This window comes from Erinaceus europaeus, chromosome 3, assembly GCF_950295315.1.
Source record: "Erinaceus europaeus chromosome 3, mEriEur2.1, whole genome shotgun sequence".
In the NCBI taxonomy this organism is placed as follows: domain Eukaryota; kingdom Metazoa; phylum Chordata; class Mammalia; order Eulipotyphla; family Erinaceidae; genus Erinaceus; species Erinaceus europaeus.
The window spans coordinates 170,619,716-170,634,885 of NC_080164.1; the positions used below are offsets into that span (position 1 = coordinate 170,619,716).

Here is a 15,170-nt window from a genome sequence, read left to right on the forward strand (position 1 = left end):
AAGCACTCTCTCTCTTACTCTGGAACTCAGGAACCCTCTCTCTTACTCTCGAACTCTCTTTTCTCTCGAACTCAGGAACCCTCTCCCTCAGGAACTCTCGGACTCAGGAACCCTCTCTCGGGGTTCCTTGGGGTGGGGCCAAGCAGGCCCGTGAAATTAACAGGACTGATCCAATTCTCTTGGCGGGGGGGAGGGCTAGAACAAACCAATGTAAAGCATACGACAATTCCCCCTTTTCTTTTTAACTAAATGACTATAGTATCAAGGGTGTGGGGTGAACAGAAACCTATATCGTACAGGCATTTTTCTAAAAAAAGAAACTGGCACAAACTAAACTTTATCAGCTTAAAAAAACATTTCTTGCCTCTGGGGGGCGTACTTTCTTCGACGGGCATTTGCATGGGGGCGGGGAACAGCCTAGAGTCCCACAGGCAGCTGGCTGCAACTTACTTACTATGAAACAAAACTTGTTATTAGCATATCTACTGCACGATCCAACATTTCTAATAGAGAAGGAATTTGAGACTTTTACATATCAACAACGTCTTTTAACCTTTTGTTACACCCATTCAAGATGGAGACACACCCTAGGTGTGGGCCAGAGAGGAAACCTCAGGCATGAGAATAATTAGCATAGCCATTGTGTGATCTACCATTTCTAATAGAGAAGGTAGTGTTTTACATATCAACAAGTCTATTTAACCTTTTGTTTAGACTAACTTAGTTAAAATATATTGATTGTTAACTAATTTTTACCTTAGACTTTAAATGTAAGTTAATTTTATCTTTATGAGAATTACATTGAAAACCTTTTTCATTTAACTTTGACTAGTAAGAATTTAGCCTTAAAGCTACTGTTTACCAAACTTTAAACATACACATAAACATGGTCATTAATACACAAGGAGAGAAACCTTTGTTACGAAGACATGTCATTTTAAACACGAATTTAAATCTGTACTGTCTTAGTTGTTGGGGGGGGGGGGGGCTCACCATCTGGAGGTGGCTTCCCGCGCAGCTCCACTTCTAGGAATTGCAGGTTGCGATCTCTGTACAAATCTCTGCGTACTCCAGCTTGTCTGTCTTCAGACCGGACCGGCGGCTGGAGATCTCGTGTGCCCAATTTCGGCAGGGAGCCCGGGGGTCCGGGAGGCCCGGGATGGTTCCAGAATTCATAGAAAGAGGGCAGGCAGGCCATCTTTGTAGAAGGCGTGAGCGAATTTTAACAACAATGGGTAGAATCTGGGATCTTTGGTGCCTCAGGCATGAAAGGACTTCTGCCTACCCATTATGCTCTTTCCCAAGTTCCATGATTCTTTGGGACCCTGGATGTGGTTCAGTGAATAGAGTGCATGCCTTCAATGCTTGAGGCCCTAGTTTCATCCTAGTAGCACATGAAGCAGCAAGGACAGAACCAAAGACTAAAATGAGTGAATTCCATGGATAGTGCCTTAATAGCTTTTGTGTGTGTGTGTGTGTGTGTGTGTGTGTGTGTGTGTCTGGGGAGGGCACACTAATTTCATGTATGCACAAGGTACTGTGTAGACCTTAAGCTCACCGCTAAGTTTCCGGTTGTTTCCTTCACTATGCAGCTGACTTCCTTCACCTGATTTTCCCATCCCCTTTCCCACTTCATTTTTAATTTTTTTAAAGATTCCTCTCACAATATTTATTTATTGGATACAGACAGAGAAATGGATAGGGGAAAGGGCGATACAGAGGGAAAAAGAGAGATACCTGCAGCATGGCTTCACTGTTCTTGAAGCTTTCTTTACTCCTCCAGTGGGGACCTGGGGCTTGAATCTGGGTCTTTCCACACAATAATATATGCGCTCAACATGGTGTACCACTGCCTGGCTCCATGTTGTGATTTTTATATGTAGAGTGATTTTGTGTTGCTTCCTCTTCCCATTTTCATTTTAAATTTGTGGGTTAAATGTAACAGGGATGATTTAATATGTGACGTGGTGCACACGTGAGCTATTTTCAGTGGTTTCTCAGAGACAGAGGCCCTGCTTTTTTTTTTTTTTTTTGGTCAGGTATCTCAATATTTCTTCAGATCTAAGTGACTTCTTAGAATTCTTCATTGGTTTTTAAGATGAGTCAAATTACCTCAGTATTGATGCTCTACGCTATTAGGGAAACTTACATTTTTCTTTTCTGTCTATTTCTAGGATTCTGAGTAACAATAAAATATCTGAACTGAAGAACGGCTCCTTTTCTGGGTTAAGTCTTCTCGAAAGATTGTGAGTATTTATTCACTAATCACCTCCTTCCTGTTATTTTATTAATGCATTGTCATTGTAAATTCATGTCTAAATGTCTAACTTTTTAGAGATGAAAATTAAAATTCCCGTAATGTCTTACTATGGGAGATTGAAAAAGACAGTTAAAGCTGAGCTTGGCAAACTTTTCCTAAAGGCCCAGGCTGTAAATAATTGAGGTTTTGTGGGCCATATGGTCTCCATCCCAGTGACTCAGTTCTGTCCTTTTGTTGTGAAAGCAGCAACAGACAAAATGGAAACATCAGCATGAAGGTGACTTTATTCACAATGCAGTCCTCCTATCGTGGTTTGTTGGCTACTAGTTTTTAGGGCATAGAGACTATTTTGAAACGGTGTCATCAAATATGTATGCCTAGTGCAATAGTCAAATAGAATAAAAGACACATGAAGAGGGAAAAACCTTTGTATATAGACTTGGATATTCTGTTCAGGTGGCTTTGTGACTGTTTTGTTTTGCTTTAGCACTTAGGTCTTGATTTGCTTTTGGTCAGAAGTACTCGGTTTTGGTTTTCTTGCATTTTTGCAGTCTGAATGCTCTCAGGGGTCATTTGTGGCCTTGCCTTTACTCATAAATGGAGGATGACACATGGTAAACATCTCCCATTTCTGCTACCCGCCAAACGTCCCTGATGGTCTCAGTTCTGTCGGCTCTGCTTCCCGCGCTCAATTTCTGTCTATCGCCTTCCCTTACCCATTTCACCTGGTGGCTTCACTCACAACGAAACTCTCCTGGGACTTTATTGTGTGATGGCTGCTATGCCATTTGGGCAGGCAGTGCAGCATCTAGATTCTTTTTTTTCTTTTTCCTCTTGGTATGTCTCTGTTCTTATGTCCAGGCACATGCATAGCAGTGAATTTGCACCTCATACGCCTATATGCACATGCTATTTGTGAGACAGATATGTACGTTCATACACGTATGTGTTCATATGATGATCTTGGTCTAGCAGTGCTTGACTCTCAGATTGCTGTGCTCTTGTCTTTCTGTCCTTCCTTCTTTGTGGAGCCAAGTTCTCAGGCTTACACTGTTTCACAGCCTCCGTGCTCCTATTTCATTCCAATAGAAAGACAAGAGAGGAAGAGCTTCCACAGTAGGAACCCAGGGCTTCTCCCAGTGCCATGCCACCTCCTATGTGGTGCTTGGGTTCGAAGCTGGGTTGTGCACATGGGTGGGCTCTCTTTTTCTTATTTATCTATTGTTGGTATGCTTCTAATTCTGCTTCTAAAACTCCTTCTGTTTCATTGGTTTAATCCACCCTGCTTAACACTGTATTCTATTTATATAAACCACTGTTAACTAAGCACCACCCTGCCTCCAGGGCATTGGTTTAATCCCCACTGGTTCATGATGTCTTTTTGCTCTGCCCCTTCTCCTTGTCACACCCTGATTTTCACCAGTCTCTTTTCGCTCCGCCCTCTCTACGTCACATCCTGTTTCCACCCTACTTGGCGAGTATATATAAGGGCAGGATTGTGATTAGAGAAAGCTTATGGCATAGATTGCTCTGCGTTCCACATGAATAAAGAGATACTGCATACAGCTCAGCCATGAGTCCCAGGTCGTCTGTCTCCCGCCCACGAAGCTAGTCCAGCTTAATGGCGCTTTGAACAGGGACAGAAATCTCAGATCCACATACATGCAGCAGACCAAAGAAGACCAGATAAGTAAAGCCACCATGGCCTGCCTTTCTACTTATGAAGAGGTTTTCCAAAGCCTCTACTGTTTTGTCGTGAGACAGTTTCTCTGTCTCTGGAACATTTTGCTCTGGGCCACACTTTGGTTCCCTAACCAGGAACTTTGGTTCCTTATGACTGTGATCTTAGAGCTTGGAAGATGCATGGAGATTTCTCCTTGGACTTTCTGGATTCCCTCTCCCATGTTTCCCGAGGAGAAGGACTACATTTTGCTCCAGGCCACACTTTGGTTTCTTATGACTGTGATCTTAGAGCTTGGGAGATGTGCGAAAATTTCTTTTTGGACTTTTTGGACTTCCTCTCGCATGTTTCCCGCGGAGAAGGACTACTCTAACTTGAAGAGCATTTTTGAGTACCCTGGCAGTCCCCATGAATGGAGAAACGTGGTTAATTCTACCCTCCTGATTTGATTCTTTCTTTGATGGGAAGATGCTTTTAAAAATGGTTGCCTGCAGCAATCCAGCAGGAACCGTCAGAAGCACCCTAAATGGAATTTCGAGGAGCTTTTTGGACTAGGACGCCCTCTGGGGGACTTATGATTCTACATGGTGAGATCTGGTTCAAGGTGAAAGAAGCAAAAACTGCCTACCACTTTTCTCTCGATTCCCCCTCCCCCGTTGTTCTCTCTGAATATCTTAAGTTTGCTGTCTGCTTTCAGTTGCGTTTCATAAGAGAGTGATATGAATGACTGAATTTTTGTATGACATTGACTTAAAAAAAATGCTGGATGCAGCCATGATTTCTAGAGACATCCAGAAACAATCCAAAAATTGTTTTTTTCTCTTTTGATTTTTTTTACGTCTTGGCATAAATCTGAAACATTTAATCCTAAAAACTGTATGAGTTATGGGTGGGGCAGATAGTGCAATGATTATGTTAAAGATTCTCATGCCTAAGGCTTCTAACCATGGTTCTTTTATTGAGTTTAAACTGTTTAAACAACCTTAAAATCATACTAAAAAGGACTTCCAATTATAATGGAGTTATCAATTATAGTAAACTTCTAATCTGCTACAAGTTTTGTTTGACAAGTAAGTAAATTTCAGCTGTCAGGTCTTCACATGAAAAAGCATCTGCTCAAATGAAATCCCCGGAAATCCATTTGGACCCCTGTTCTCACCCCCGGAAACCAATTATGTGACCTGGCACAACCTGAAGAAACTGATTCAGACTCCAAAGCTCACTTTCTATAGAAAAGCGGAATTCCGATGGCTGACATTCCCCATTGAGACAGACATGCAGCGTTTCATCCCCTGGCATTTCGCCTGTGGTCATCTGCTTTGGACTGATATTTCTATCGGACTTACTGGTACACCTCTTGGACACTTTACACAACTTTACAGCAGTTTCCTTTTATGCTGCTGGGTTTCTCAAAGACTGACAGCAACAGTCCATAGACTTTGCAGCCAGAGCCTTGGGACTCTATAAGCCACGCCCCCTCGCCTGCAGACCCTGCCCCCAGAAGCAGAAAACCCCTCCTTACTAGGTCATGCCCACAGAGGCAGGAAGTGCCCTTTGAGGCAATAGATGCCCCCAGAGGCAAGAAATGCCCTTTCGCCTGCTAGACACTGCCCTTTGAGGCAGGAAACGCCCCTTCTGGCCTCCCCTTGGCATCACACTGGTTCTTGCTGCTCTCCTATTTTGTTCCTCCATGTCTTGTGCCAGTTCTCTTGAAAATGCCTGTACGATATAGGTTTCTGTTCACCCCACACTCCTGATACTATGTCCATTAGTTAAAAAGAAAGGGGGAATTGTTGGTATGCTTCTAACTCTGCTTCTAAAACTCCTTCTGTTTCATTGATTTAATCCCCCCTGCTTAACATTGTATTCTGTTTACATAAACCACTGTTAACTAAGCACCACCCTGCCTCCAGGGCACTGGTTTAACCCCACTGGTACATGATGTCTTTTTGCTCCGCCCCCTCTTATAGTCACCCTGATTTCCACCACTTGTCTTTTCGCTCCACCCTCTCTACGTCACATCCTGTTTCCACCCTACTTGGCGAGTATATATAAGGACAGGATTGTGATTAGAGAAAGCTTATGGCTTAGATTGTGCTGTGTTCCACATGAATAAAGAGATACTGCATACAGCTCAGCCATGAGTTCCTGGTCGTCTGTCTCCTGCCTGCGAAGCTAGTCCGGCAATCTATTACTGTATAGAGACAGAGAGGAATCGAGAGGTCAGGGGGGAGATAGAGAGGGGAAGAGACAGAGACATCTGCAGCCCTGTTGCACCACTTGTGAGGCTTGCCCCTCTGTAGGGACTTGGACTGAGGTCCTTGTTCTCTGTGATATGCGAGCTTAACCCAGTATGCCACCATCTGGCCCCTGGGAGAGTTATCTCTCAGGATAATTTTTGCTTTGCCGCCAGGATTACTGCTGTTGCTGTAGACCTGGGAAGCTCTTTTAATTAATGTTTTGTTTTTTTTTTTTTTAGATTGAGGGTGAGAGAAAGGAGACAGAGAGACAGAGAGAGGAGAGAGACCACAGCTCTGTTCCACTGGTTTTGAAACTTCCCCCATAGAGGTATTCCCACTCTCTGGTGAGAGACTATTCTTTACTGTGTCAGCTATTGCTCCACTCCTGGAGTTTAAAAAAACAAAACGTAACTTATTTTGGATACCGACAGAAATCACGAGGAAAATGGCAGAGAGAGAGAGAGAAAGAGAGATAGCTGCAGCACTGCTTCACCACTTGTGAAGCTTCTCTTCTGCAGGTGGGAACCAGGAATTGAACTGGGGTCTTAGTGTATTATGTGCTTAGCCGGTTCAGTCACTGCCTGGTACCCCCTGGAATTAAAAAAAAATAATTTAAAAAAATTAAAAAAAAATATTTACTCCTTTTTGTTGCCCTCGTTGTTTTATTGTTGTTGTTATTGATGTTGTTGTTGGATAGGACAGAGAGAAACAGAGAGGATGGGAAGACAGAGAGGGGAGAGAGAAAGATAGACACCTGCAGACCTGCTTCACCACCTGTGAAGCGATTCCCCTGCATGTGGGGAGCCAGGGGCTCGAACTGGATCCTTACACCTGTCCTTGTGCTTTGTGCGCTACCGCCCAACTCCCTAAAAATTTTTTTTTTATTAGTGATTTAATAATGACTGACAAGATTGTAAGATAACAGCTGTACAGTTCCATACAGTTCCTACCACTGGAGTTCCAGGTCCCATCCCTCCATCAGAAACTTCCTTATATTTTATCCCTCTGAGAGTGTGGGCTGAAATTGAAGGTGAGAGGTCTGCCTTCTATAATTGCTGCTCTGTTGGACATGGACATTAGCAGGTCACTCCAGACCTGAATGAATTTTTAAAGAAAAATGTATTTATTTTCATGAGAAATAGGGACAGTTAAGAATACTGCTCAGTTCTGGCATATGGCTTTGCTGCGGATTGAACGTGGGCCTCACGTTCGATTCCTGGGCTCTGTTGCATTGGGCTATCACCCTGGCCGCTCTCCTCCTCTTGTTCCTCCCTCCCTTGCTGTTTTCTGACTTCACACCCGTCTTTCTGTCATGTTCCACATAGTCCCTGGTACTCAAGCGGATGCTAAGTACCACTCCTTAGTGCCAGGCCACACAAGGTCAAGTACCATCCTTCTGCATCCCAGGGTCTCTGCTTCAGGAAGGCTCGTCTGACCCTACTTAACTGAGTGGAGATTTGCTCGGAGCTTTGGGGAAGGGTCTTTTCCTGACCGTCATCAGAAAAGATGGCTGCACTTGTGCTCCAGAGGCTCTGGCTGGCGCCAACGGAGGGGAGGAGAGGAGTCCTGTCCATCACGGGAGCATGGGGAGGTGGGAAGAAGCCCTGCAAACATGTCTGCCCAATGGCTGCAGAGCTCTAGTGAATGCCAGTCCGTTTTCTTCTTGCCAAGAGAAGTCATTGTAGTTGACAAGTATTCTCAGCGTGTAGCATGTTGTCAGGCATTTAGTAGGAGTTCGGTTAATAATTGAAGGAATCAGTGTGTCTTCCTTTTCCAAAGGAAGGATGACAGGGGCTCCTAGGTTTTAAAAGGCGTCTGTTGTGTTTAGAGGCATGTTTTGTTTTAGGCAGCCAGAATTACTGTGGTTGTTCATGTACATCACAAAGAGTGTGGACGGAATGGCCAGTGTCTTCTTCTGGAAAGACACCACTCTCTGATGGTCGCTTTTAAATTCCTTTGTTGTCTCTGACCCGGTTTCAGTCATTCGAGAGTCACGACAGTCTGGACCCAATGGAAACACATTAGGTTGCCAGGGACCTGTTAGGTGACAGTATGATGAGACTCTGGCTGTTATTTTTATGATTACTTCTTTATACCACCAGTTTTTTTTTTTTACATATTTATTTGTTTATTTCCTTGTTGTTGTCCTGGTTTTTATTGTTGTTTTGTTTATTTCCTTTTTGTTGCCCTTGTTTTTATTGCTGTATTTACTGTTGTTGTTGGATAGGACAGAGAGATGGAGAGAGGAAGGGAAGACAGAGGGAGGGAAGAGAGATAGACACCTGCGGACCTGTGTCACCACCTGTGAAGTGACTTCCCTGCAGGTGGGGAGCCGGGGGCTCGAACTGGGATCCTCACGCCAGTCCTTGAACTTTGTGCCACATGCGCTTAACCCGCTGAGCTACCGCCCGACTCTCCAGTTGTTCTGTTTGTTTTTGTTTTTTAGATTTATTTGTGAGAGAGCCAGAGCACCACTCTGGCACACGTGGTAGCAGGGAGTGAGCTTTGGGCCCTATGTTTCAGTGTCCAGCATTTTATCCAGCTCTCAGGATTGTTTTTGTTTGTTTGTTCTTTTAATTTTCTAGATAGGCAGAGAAGAGAGAGAGAGAGAGAGAGACAAAGAAAGACTGAAACCAAGAGAGACAGACAGACACGACAGCATCAGAGCTTCCTCCATTGGAGTGGGGGACCCAAGCTTGAACCTGGGTCATGCAAATGATCAAGCAACGCCCTATCCAAGTGAGCTTATTTAGCCAGTGTGGCTCTGGCTATTTTTATTTTTTTAATTTTTACTTAATTATTATTGGATAGAGACAGAGAGAAATTGAGAGGGCAAGGGGAGATCGAGAGGGAAAGAGACAGAGAGACACACCGGCAGCACTGCTTGACCACTTGTGAATCTTACCCCCTGCAGGTAGGGACCAGGGGCTTGAACCTGAGTGCAAGCTTTTTTTTTTTTTTTTTTTTTTTTTTTTTTTTTTTTAACCTCCAGGGTTATTGCTGGGGCTTGCACCATGAATCCACTGCTCCCAGAGGCCATTCCCCCCCCCCCTCTTTTGTTGCTCTTGTTGTTGTAGCCTTGTGGTTATTATTGTTGTTGTTGAAGTTCATTGTTGGATAGGACAGACAGAAATGGAGAGAGAGGAGGGGAAGACAGAGAGGGGGAGAGAAAGATAGACACCTGCAGACCTGTCTCACCACCCGTGAAATGACTCCCCTGCAGGTGGGGAGCCGGGGGCTTAAACCAGGATCCTTCTTCTTCTTCTAGCGTTTGCCCTTCTTCCGTAGCAAGTCAACAGTATCAGGTTGAGCCTGATGTAAAGTTTCGAGACCTCCTTTGAATCTGGAGAGGTGGCAGTCGTTGACTATGTGGGTCATAGTCTGTCTAGAACCACAGGGGCAGTTCGGGTCGTCTCTGGCTCCCCAGTGATGGAACATAGCGGCGCACTGGCCATGGCCTGTTCGATAGCGATTGAGGAGGGCCCAATCATAACGTGCTAGGTCAAAGCCGGGTTGACGCTTGCAGGGGTCTGTGATGAGGTGTTTCCTTGCGCTTTGCACCACCTGCGGTTAACCCGCTGTGCTACTTCCGAGTCCCTGAGCGCAAGCTTAACCAGGTGTACCACTATCTGGCCCTGACCTTGGCTGTTTGTATCTGATTACCTGTTCTTTGTTAGATCAGGGAGATATGTGTGTGTGTGTGTGTGTGTGTGTGTGTGTGTGTGTTCATAGATGTGCACACATGTACTTACATGCACACAGATGTAACTGAGCAGAGCAGACCCCAGCTCAGCAGTTTCTCACATATCAAAGCCCAGCCCTGAGCCTGCGTCCCTGCTCTGTCCTTACGGGGAACAACATTATTTAGAGAGGAGGCCAAAGAGGTGATATGGCTGGTCTTCTTCTGCCCTGCCACTGAGAACATCAGAGAAGCAGGAATTCTGGAGAAAGCACCCTCCCCATCAACCCAGTCACCACAGCTCACTCAGTTCCTCATCCGGATTCTGACTGGGTTGCTGAAAAGGTGCAGGAACTGGGGTGGGGGGGTGGAGGGTGGTGGTGATCAGCTTCTCCTATGACTGCCTCTGGCTTGGCTTCAGTGTGCAGTTTCATAGCATCTGATAGAGCAAACTATCTCACAGCCAATTAACCCTTACATGGGGGCTTCCTGTCCATGGCTGAGCAATACTTTTCTTTTTTAATAGTTTATTTACTTTTGGATATAGAGAGACATTGAAAGGGAAAAGGGGAAATGGAACAAAGAGAGAGAGAGAGAGAAAAAGGGAGAAAGAGAAACCAGTAGCAGCACTGCTTCATCACTTGTGAAGCTTTCTCCCTGCAAAAAATAGACCAGGGACTTGAACTCTGGCTTCTTGTGCACTGTAACATGTGTGCTCTACAGGGTCTGTCACCTTGGGCCCTGATGGACACTTCCTAGATGTCCCCATTCTTACTGTGTGAGTGTGGAAATGGGGCTTGTTGCCAGGCTCCTTGCGATGAAGGTGTGGAAAAGGGTTTGATCCCTGACACAGTGTAAAAGTTAGAAACAAAGGTACTTTTTATTCTATACATAATCTTGCATGTGTGTATGATTTACTTATGAGAGAGAGAGAGAGAGAGAGACCAAAGTTGTGTACAGGTCTGGTATATGGTTGAAAGTGCTGGGAACTGAACCTGTGGCCTCTTAATCCTATATATATATTTTCTCCCTTCAGGATGCTCACTGGGGCTCAGTGCCTACACTACTAATCCACTGCTCCTGGAGGCCATTTTTTCCCATTTTTGTTGGCTTTCTTGTTGTATTTATTGTTATTATTGTCATTGCTGCTGCTGTTGTTGGATAGGACAGAGAGAAATGGAGAGAGGAGGGGAAGACAGAGGGGGAGAGAAAGATAGACACCTGCAGATCTTCACAGCTTTTGAAGTGACACCCCTGTAGGTGGGGAGCCGGGGCTTGAACCAGGATCCTTGTGCTTTGCACCATGTGCGCTTACCTGCTCTTCTACCCACCGGCCCCCTATATATACTTTTAAAATCTCCCCTTCTCCGTTTTTTTTTTTTTTTTTTTGGTGGCATCTAAGTATCTGCGTGATTTCACCACTTTCAGCTTCTAGGTTGGTGCTTTCATCTTCTTTACCTTACAGGTAGAGAGAGGTAGAAAGGAGGCAGAGACAGCAAGACACCACAGCACTGCTCCACCATCCATGTAATCTGTGCCGTTGCTTGGAGGCTTTCATTTGCTACCAGGGCTTGAACAAAGGGCTTTCTGTGTGATAAAGCCTGCACCCTACAGAAGAAGCTATCTCCTAGCCCCATGAATATTGCCTTGTATTGCCTTTCTCTTGTTTGCTCTGACTTTTTTCAAGGTTTCTTACTTATTTTTAAAAATATTTATTTATATTTAATAGGACTGTGAGAAATTGAGAAGGGAGGGAGAGATGAAGTGGGAGAGAGAGCGAGAGAGACACCTGCAGCCTTGCTTTACCACCACTTATGAAGTTTCCCTCCTGCAGGTGGGGATCTGGGGCTTGAACCTGTGTCCTCACACATGGTAATCTGTAAATTCAGCTGGGTGCAATACCAACCCCTCCATTAATTGTTTTTACCTCCAGAGTTATCCCTGGGCCTTTGCACATGAATGAGTCTGCCATTTCCAGTGACTTTCTTCCTCTCCCCTTCCCCCCTCTTATAGAGGGTGAGAGATAGGGAAATGGGGGGGGGGGGAGGGAAAGGAAAGAGAGAGAGGGAGGAAGAGAGAGAGAGGAGAGATACCTGTAATAGCTCTCCCACTTGTCAAGCCTCTCACTGCAGGTAGGGACCTGGGTTTTGAATGGGGTCCTCAAGGGTGAACTACCCAGCTGCCTGTGGGCTTATTACTTTCTACACTAGCTTCTTGAATAATCCTTACACTTCTCCTTTTCCCTCGCCACCTCCTAACCTCCTTTCCTAACCTAATGCCAGAGAATGAACTTCTTTCTTGGTACATCTGTTTCCAGTCAGAGTCAACGTTTCTGATCCTGTATCTTATGTAAGCAATCACAAAGTATCTCATTTTGATACATGTTCTAGTCTTTCCAGCAGGCATTAGCTCTGTTATATGTAGAACAAATAGTCCTTTAATTTCCTTTTTAAACAATTCTTGTGGGCCTTTTCACTTATGTTCTAATGAGCCAGTGATTTGAAACCCAGTGATTCATCTTAAAATGGGACTTACATTCAGGGGGGGGGGGGGGCGCAGCTATGGTTTGGTGATGAAAAGGGGTTGGATTTTCAATGAAAGAATCTTGACTATAAATATCTTTTGACAGCTCCTGATTAATATGGCTATTATTACATATTATAAAATATGTCAAGGGTTTTTTATTATTAAAGGAAAAGTGTATCTTTAAATCATATTATGGTGCTCAGTTATTCATGAGAAGTATTTTGTAGAAACACATGCAGTACATCATTAGCCCCAAATTGATGAAGTGCTTGAGCTAAATCAGTTCCTGGGGTAGAGGCTATTCAAAATGTGAAAAGGGAAACATATGTTTTGGAGAAATGGAACTGACATTATATATTTCTATTTGCAGAGCTTTTTAGCTTGTGCACTGCAGGTTAAAAGCAAGCGGCTGGAATTTTCTCCCAAGATCATCTTGTCTCTCTGACGTGTAGGTTTGACATCAGTTGGGGAGAGGGAAGTAGGAAATACTAAGTTTGGGGGCCTGATGACTAGTTGTATTCAAGGAGAATTAAAGGTGGGGATAGGGCTTGGCTGGGTGACTCAATAATGGAGACCCTACCTGGCATGTAGAAGGGCCTGAGTTTTATGCCAGGCAGCACATGGCAGCTACAAAGACAAAACCAGTGGAATTTACAGGATGGTGGAGCAGTGCTGTGGATGCCACCCCCCTCTTCCTTTCTCAGACATTCTTTATTATTTGATAGAGATGGAGAGAAGCAGGCAGGGGAGACAGGGCGTGAGACAGAGAAGCACCTGCAGTCCTGCTTCACCGCTTGGGAAACTCCCCCACCCCCACAGGTGGGGACCAGGGGCTTGAACCTGCATCCTTGCACACTGTAATGCCTGGGCTTAACCAGGGGCACCACCACCTGTCCCTCCTCTTCATTTCTCTAATTCTATTGCTCACAGAACAATGAAATTGACTTGGGGAGGTGACTGAGCAGGCAGAACACATGGCTTCATGCATGAGGCCCTGGGTTCAATCCCTGACACAACATAAAAGTTAGAGACAAAGGTAGATCTCATTCTGAAGCACTTCACCCATAAAAAGAAGTTCAGAGGCAAATATAATAATGTGTTATGTAGTAGTGCCACCTGTCACCAACACCCTTTCCTAGATTGACTGATCGTTAGCAGTTGCTGCCATTTTTCTCTTTTATGTTGGATCTCTCTCTCTCTCACTCTCTGTCTGTCTGTCTGTCTGTCTCTCTCATGCTGAAATAGTTGAAGGTCAGCTGCAGGCTTCATGACCTGTGTCTTTATTTTATTTTATTTTTTAAATATTTACTCTTTTGTGGCTCTTGTTTTATTGTTGTAGTTATTATTGTTGTCGTCATTGTTTGATAGGACAGAGAGGAAGGGAAGACAGAGAGGGGGAGAGAAAGATAGACACCTATAGACCAGCTTCATGGCCTGTGAAGTGACTCCCCTGCAGGTGGGGAGCCAGGGGCTTGAACCGGGATCCTTAGCCGGTCCTTGTGCTTTGCGCCATGTGCGCTTAACCTGCTGTGCTACCACCAAACTCCCTATTTTTTTTTTTTTTAACAGAGAGAAATGGAGAGGGGAGGGGAAGAAAAGAGAGGGGCAGAGAAAGATAAGACACCTGCAGACCTGCTTCACCACCTGTAAAGTGGACCCCCCTGTAGGTGGGGAGCTGGGGGACTCGAACCAGGATCCTTGTGCAAGACCTTGTGCTTCACACCATGTGCGCTTAACCTGGTGTGCCACCACCCCATCGCCGTGACCCTGTGTCTTTATTGAAATACGTAAGTGGTTATAAATGAGATAGCAGTCTTTTTACTTCATCTGCCTAATGAGGTTACCACTGGCTGTGATTTACTGAAAGGATTTTTATAGTAAAGGTCAGGTAATGTAGTTCTGTCTCTCAGGTGGGCTTTACCTCAGCCATTTCTCATTTGCCTCAGTCTATTCTGACTGCTGTATCCACACACAGCATAAACTGGGCAGGCTACGAAAAACATTGAGTTGCCAGAAAAGGCACGCCATGCCTTTCTTCCTTCTTTCCCTTTCTTTCTTTCCATCCATCCATCCATCCATCCATCCATCCATCCATCCATCCTTCCTTCCCTCCATCCTTCCTTCCTCCCTCCTTTCTTTCTCTCCTTTTCTTTCTTTCTTTCTTGCTTGCTTTCTTTCTCTCTCTCTCTCTTTCTTTCCCTCTAGGGTTATTTATCACTGGGGCTTGGTGGCAGCACTATGAATCTACTGCTTCTGGTTGCCATTTTTTCCATGTTATTGGACAGAACAGAGAGAAATTGAGAGGGGAGGGAAAGACAGAGAGGGAGAGAGAAAGATAGACACCTGCAGACCTGCTCCACCGCTTGTGAAGCGACATCCCCTGCAGATGGGGAGCCGGGGGCTTAAACTGGGATCTTTGCATGGGTCCCTGCACTTCGCGCTATGTGCGCTTATCCTGGTGCACCACCCCTTGACCCCATATGCCGAATTTTTCTATGGAAAACTGTTGTTTTCGCCGGGCTGGCTTCATGGGCGGGTAACAGACGACCAGGGACTCATGGTTGAGCTGTACGCAGTATCTCTTTATTCATGCAGGACGCAGGGCAATCTATACCAAGCTAAGATAAACTCTAAACTACAAACAATCTTGTCCTTATAAATATACTAGCCCAGTAGGGTGGGAACAGGATGCGACACAGAGAGGGTGGAGAGAAAAGTGACTGGTGAAAATCAGGGTGTGACAAGGAGTGGGGGCAGAGCAGGCAAGAATTCTATCACTGAACC

At 44.9% G+C, this 15,170-nt stretch overlaps 1 protein-coding gene across 3 annotated transcripts in view; it reads left to right on the plus strand.

The window, feature by feature from the left end:
* The window catches only part of ADGRA3 (adhesion G protein-coupled receptor A3), a 144,993-nt gene that overhangs the window by 41,513 nt on the left and 88,310 nt on the right, over positions 1-15,170 (plus strand). For all 3 annotated transcript variants that reach the window (XM_060188272.1, XM_060188274.1, XM_007523879.3), the window contains exon 2: positions 2,175-2,246. In XM_060188272.1, the coding sequence (XP_060044255.1) occupies positions 2,175-2,246 (72 nt within the window). The remainder of the gene's footprint in view (positions 1-2,174; positions 2,247-15,170) is intronic.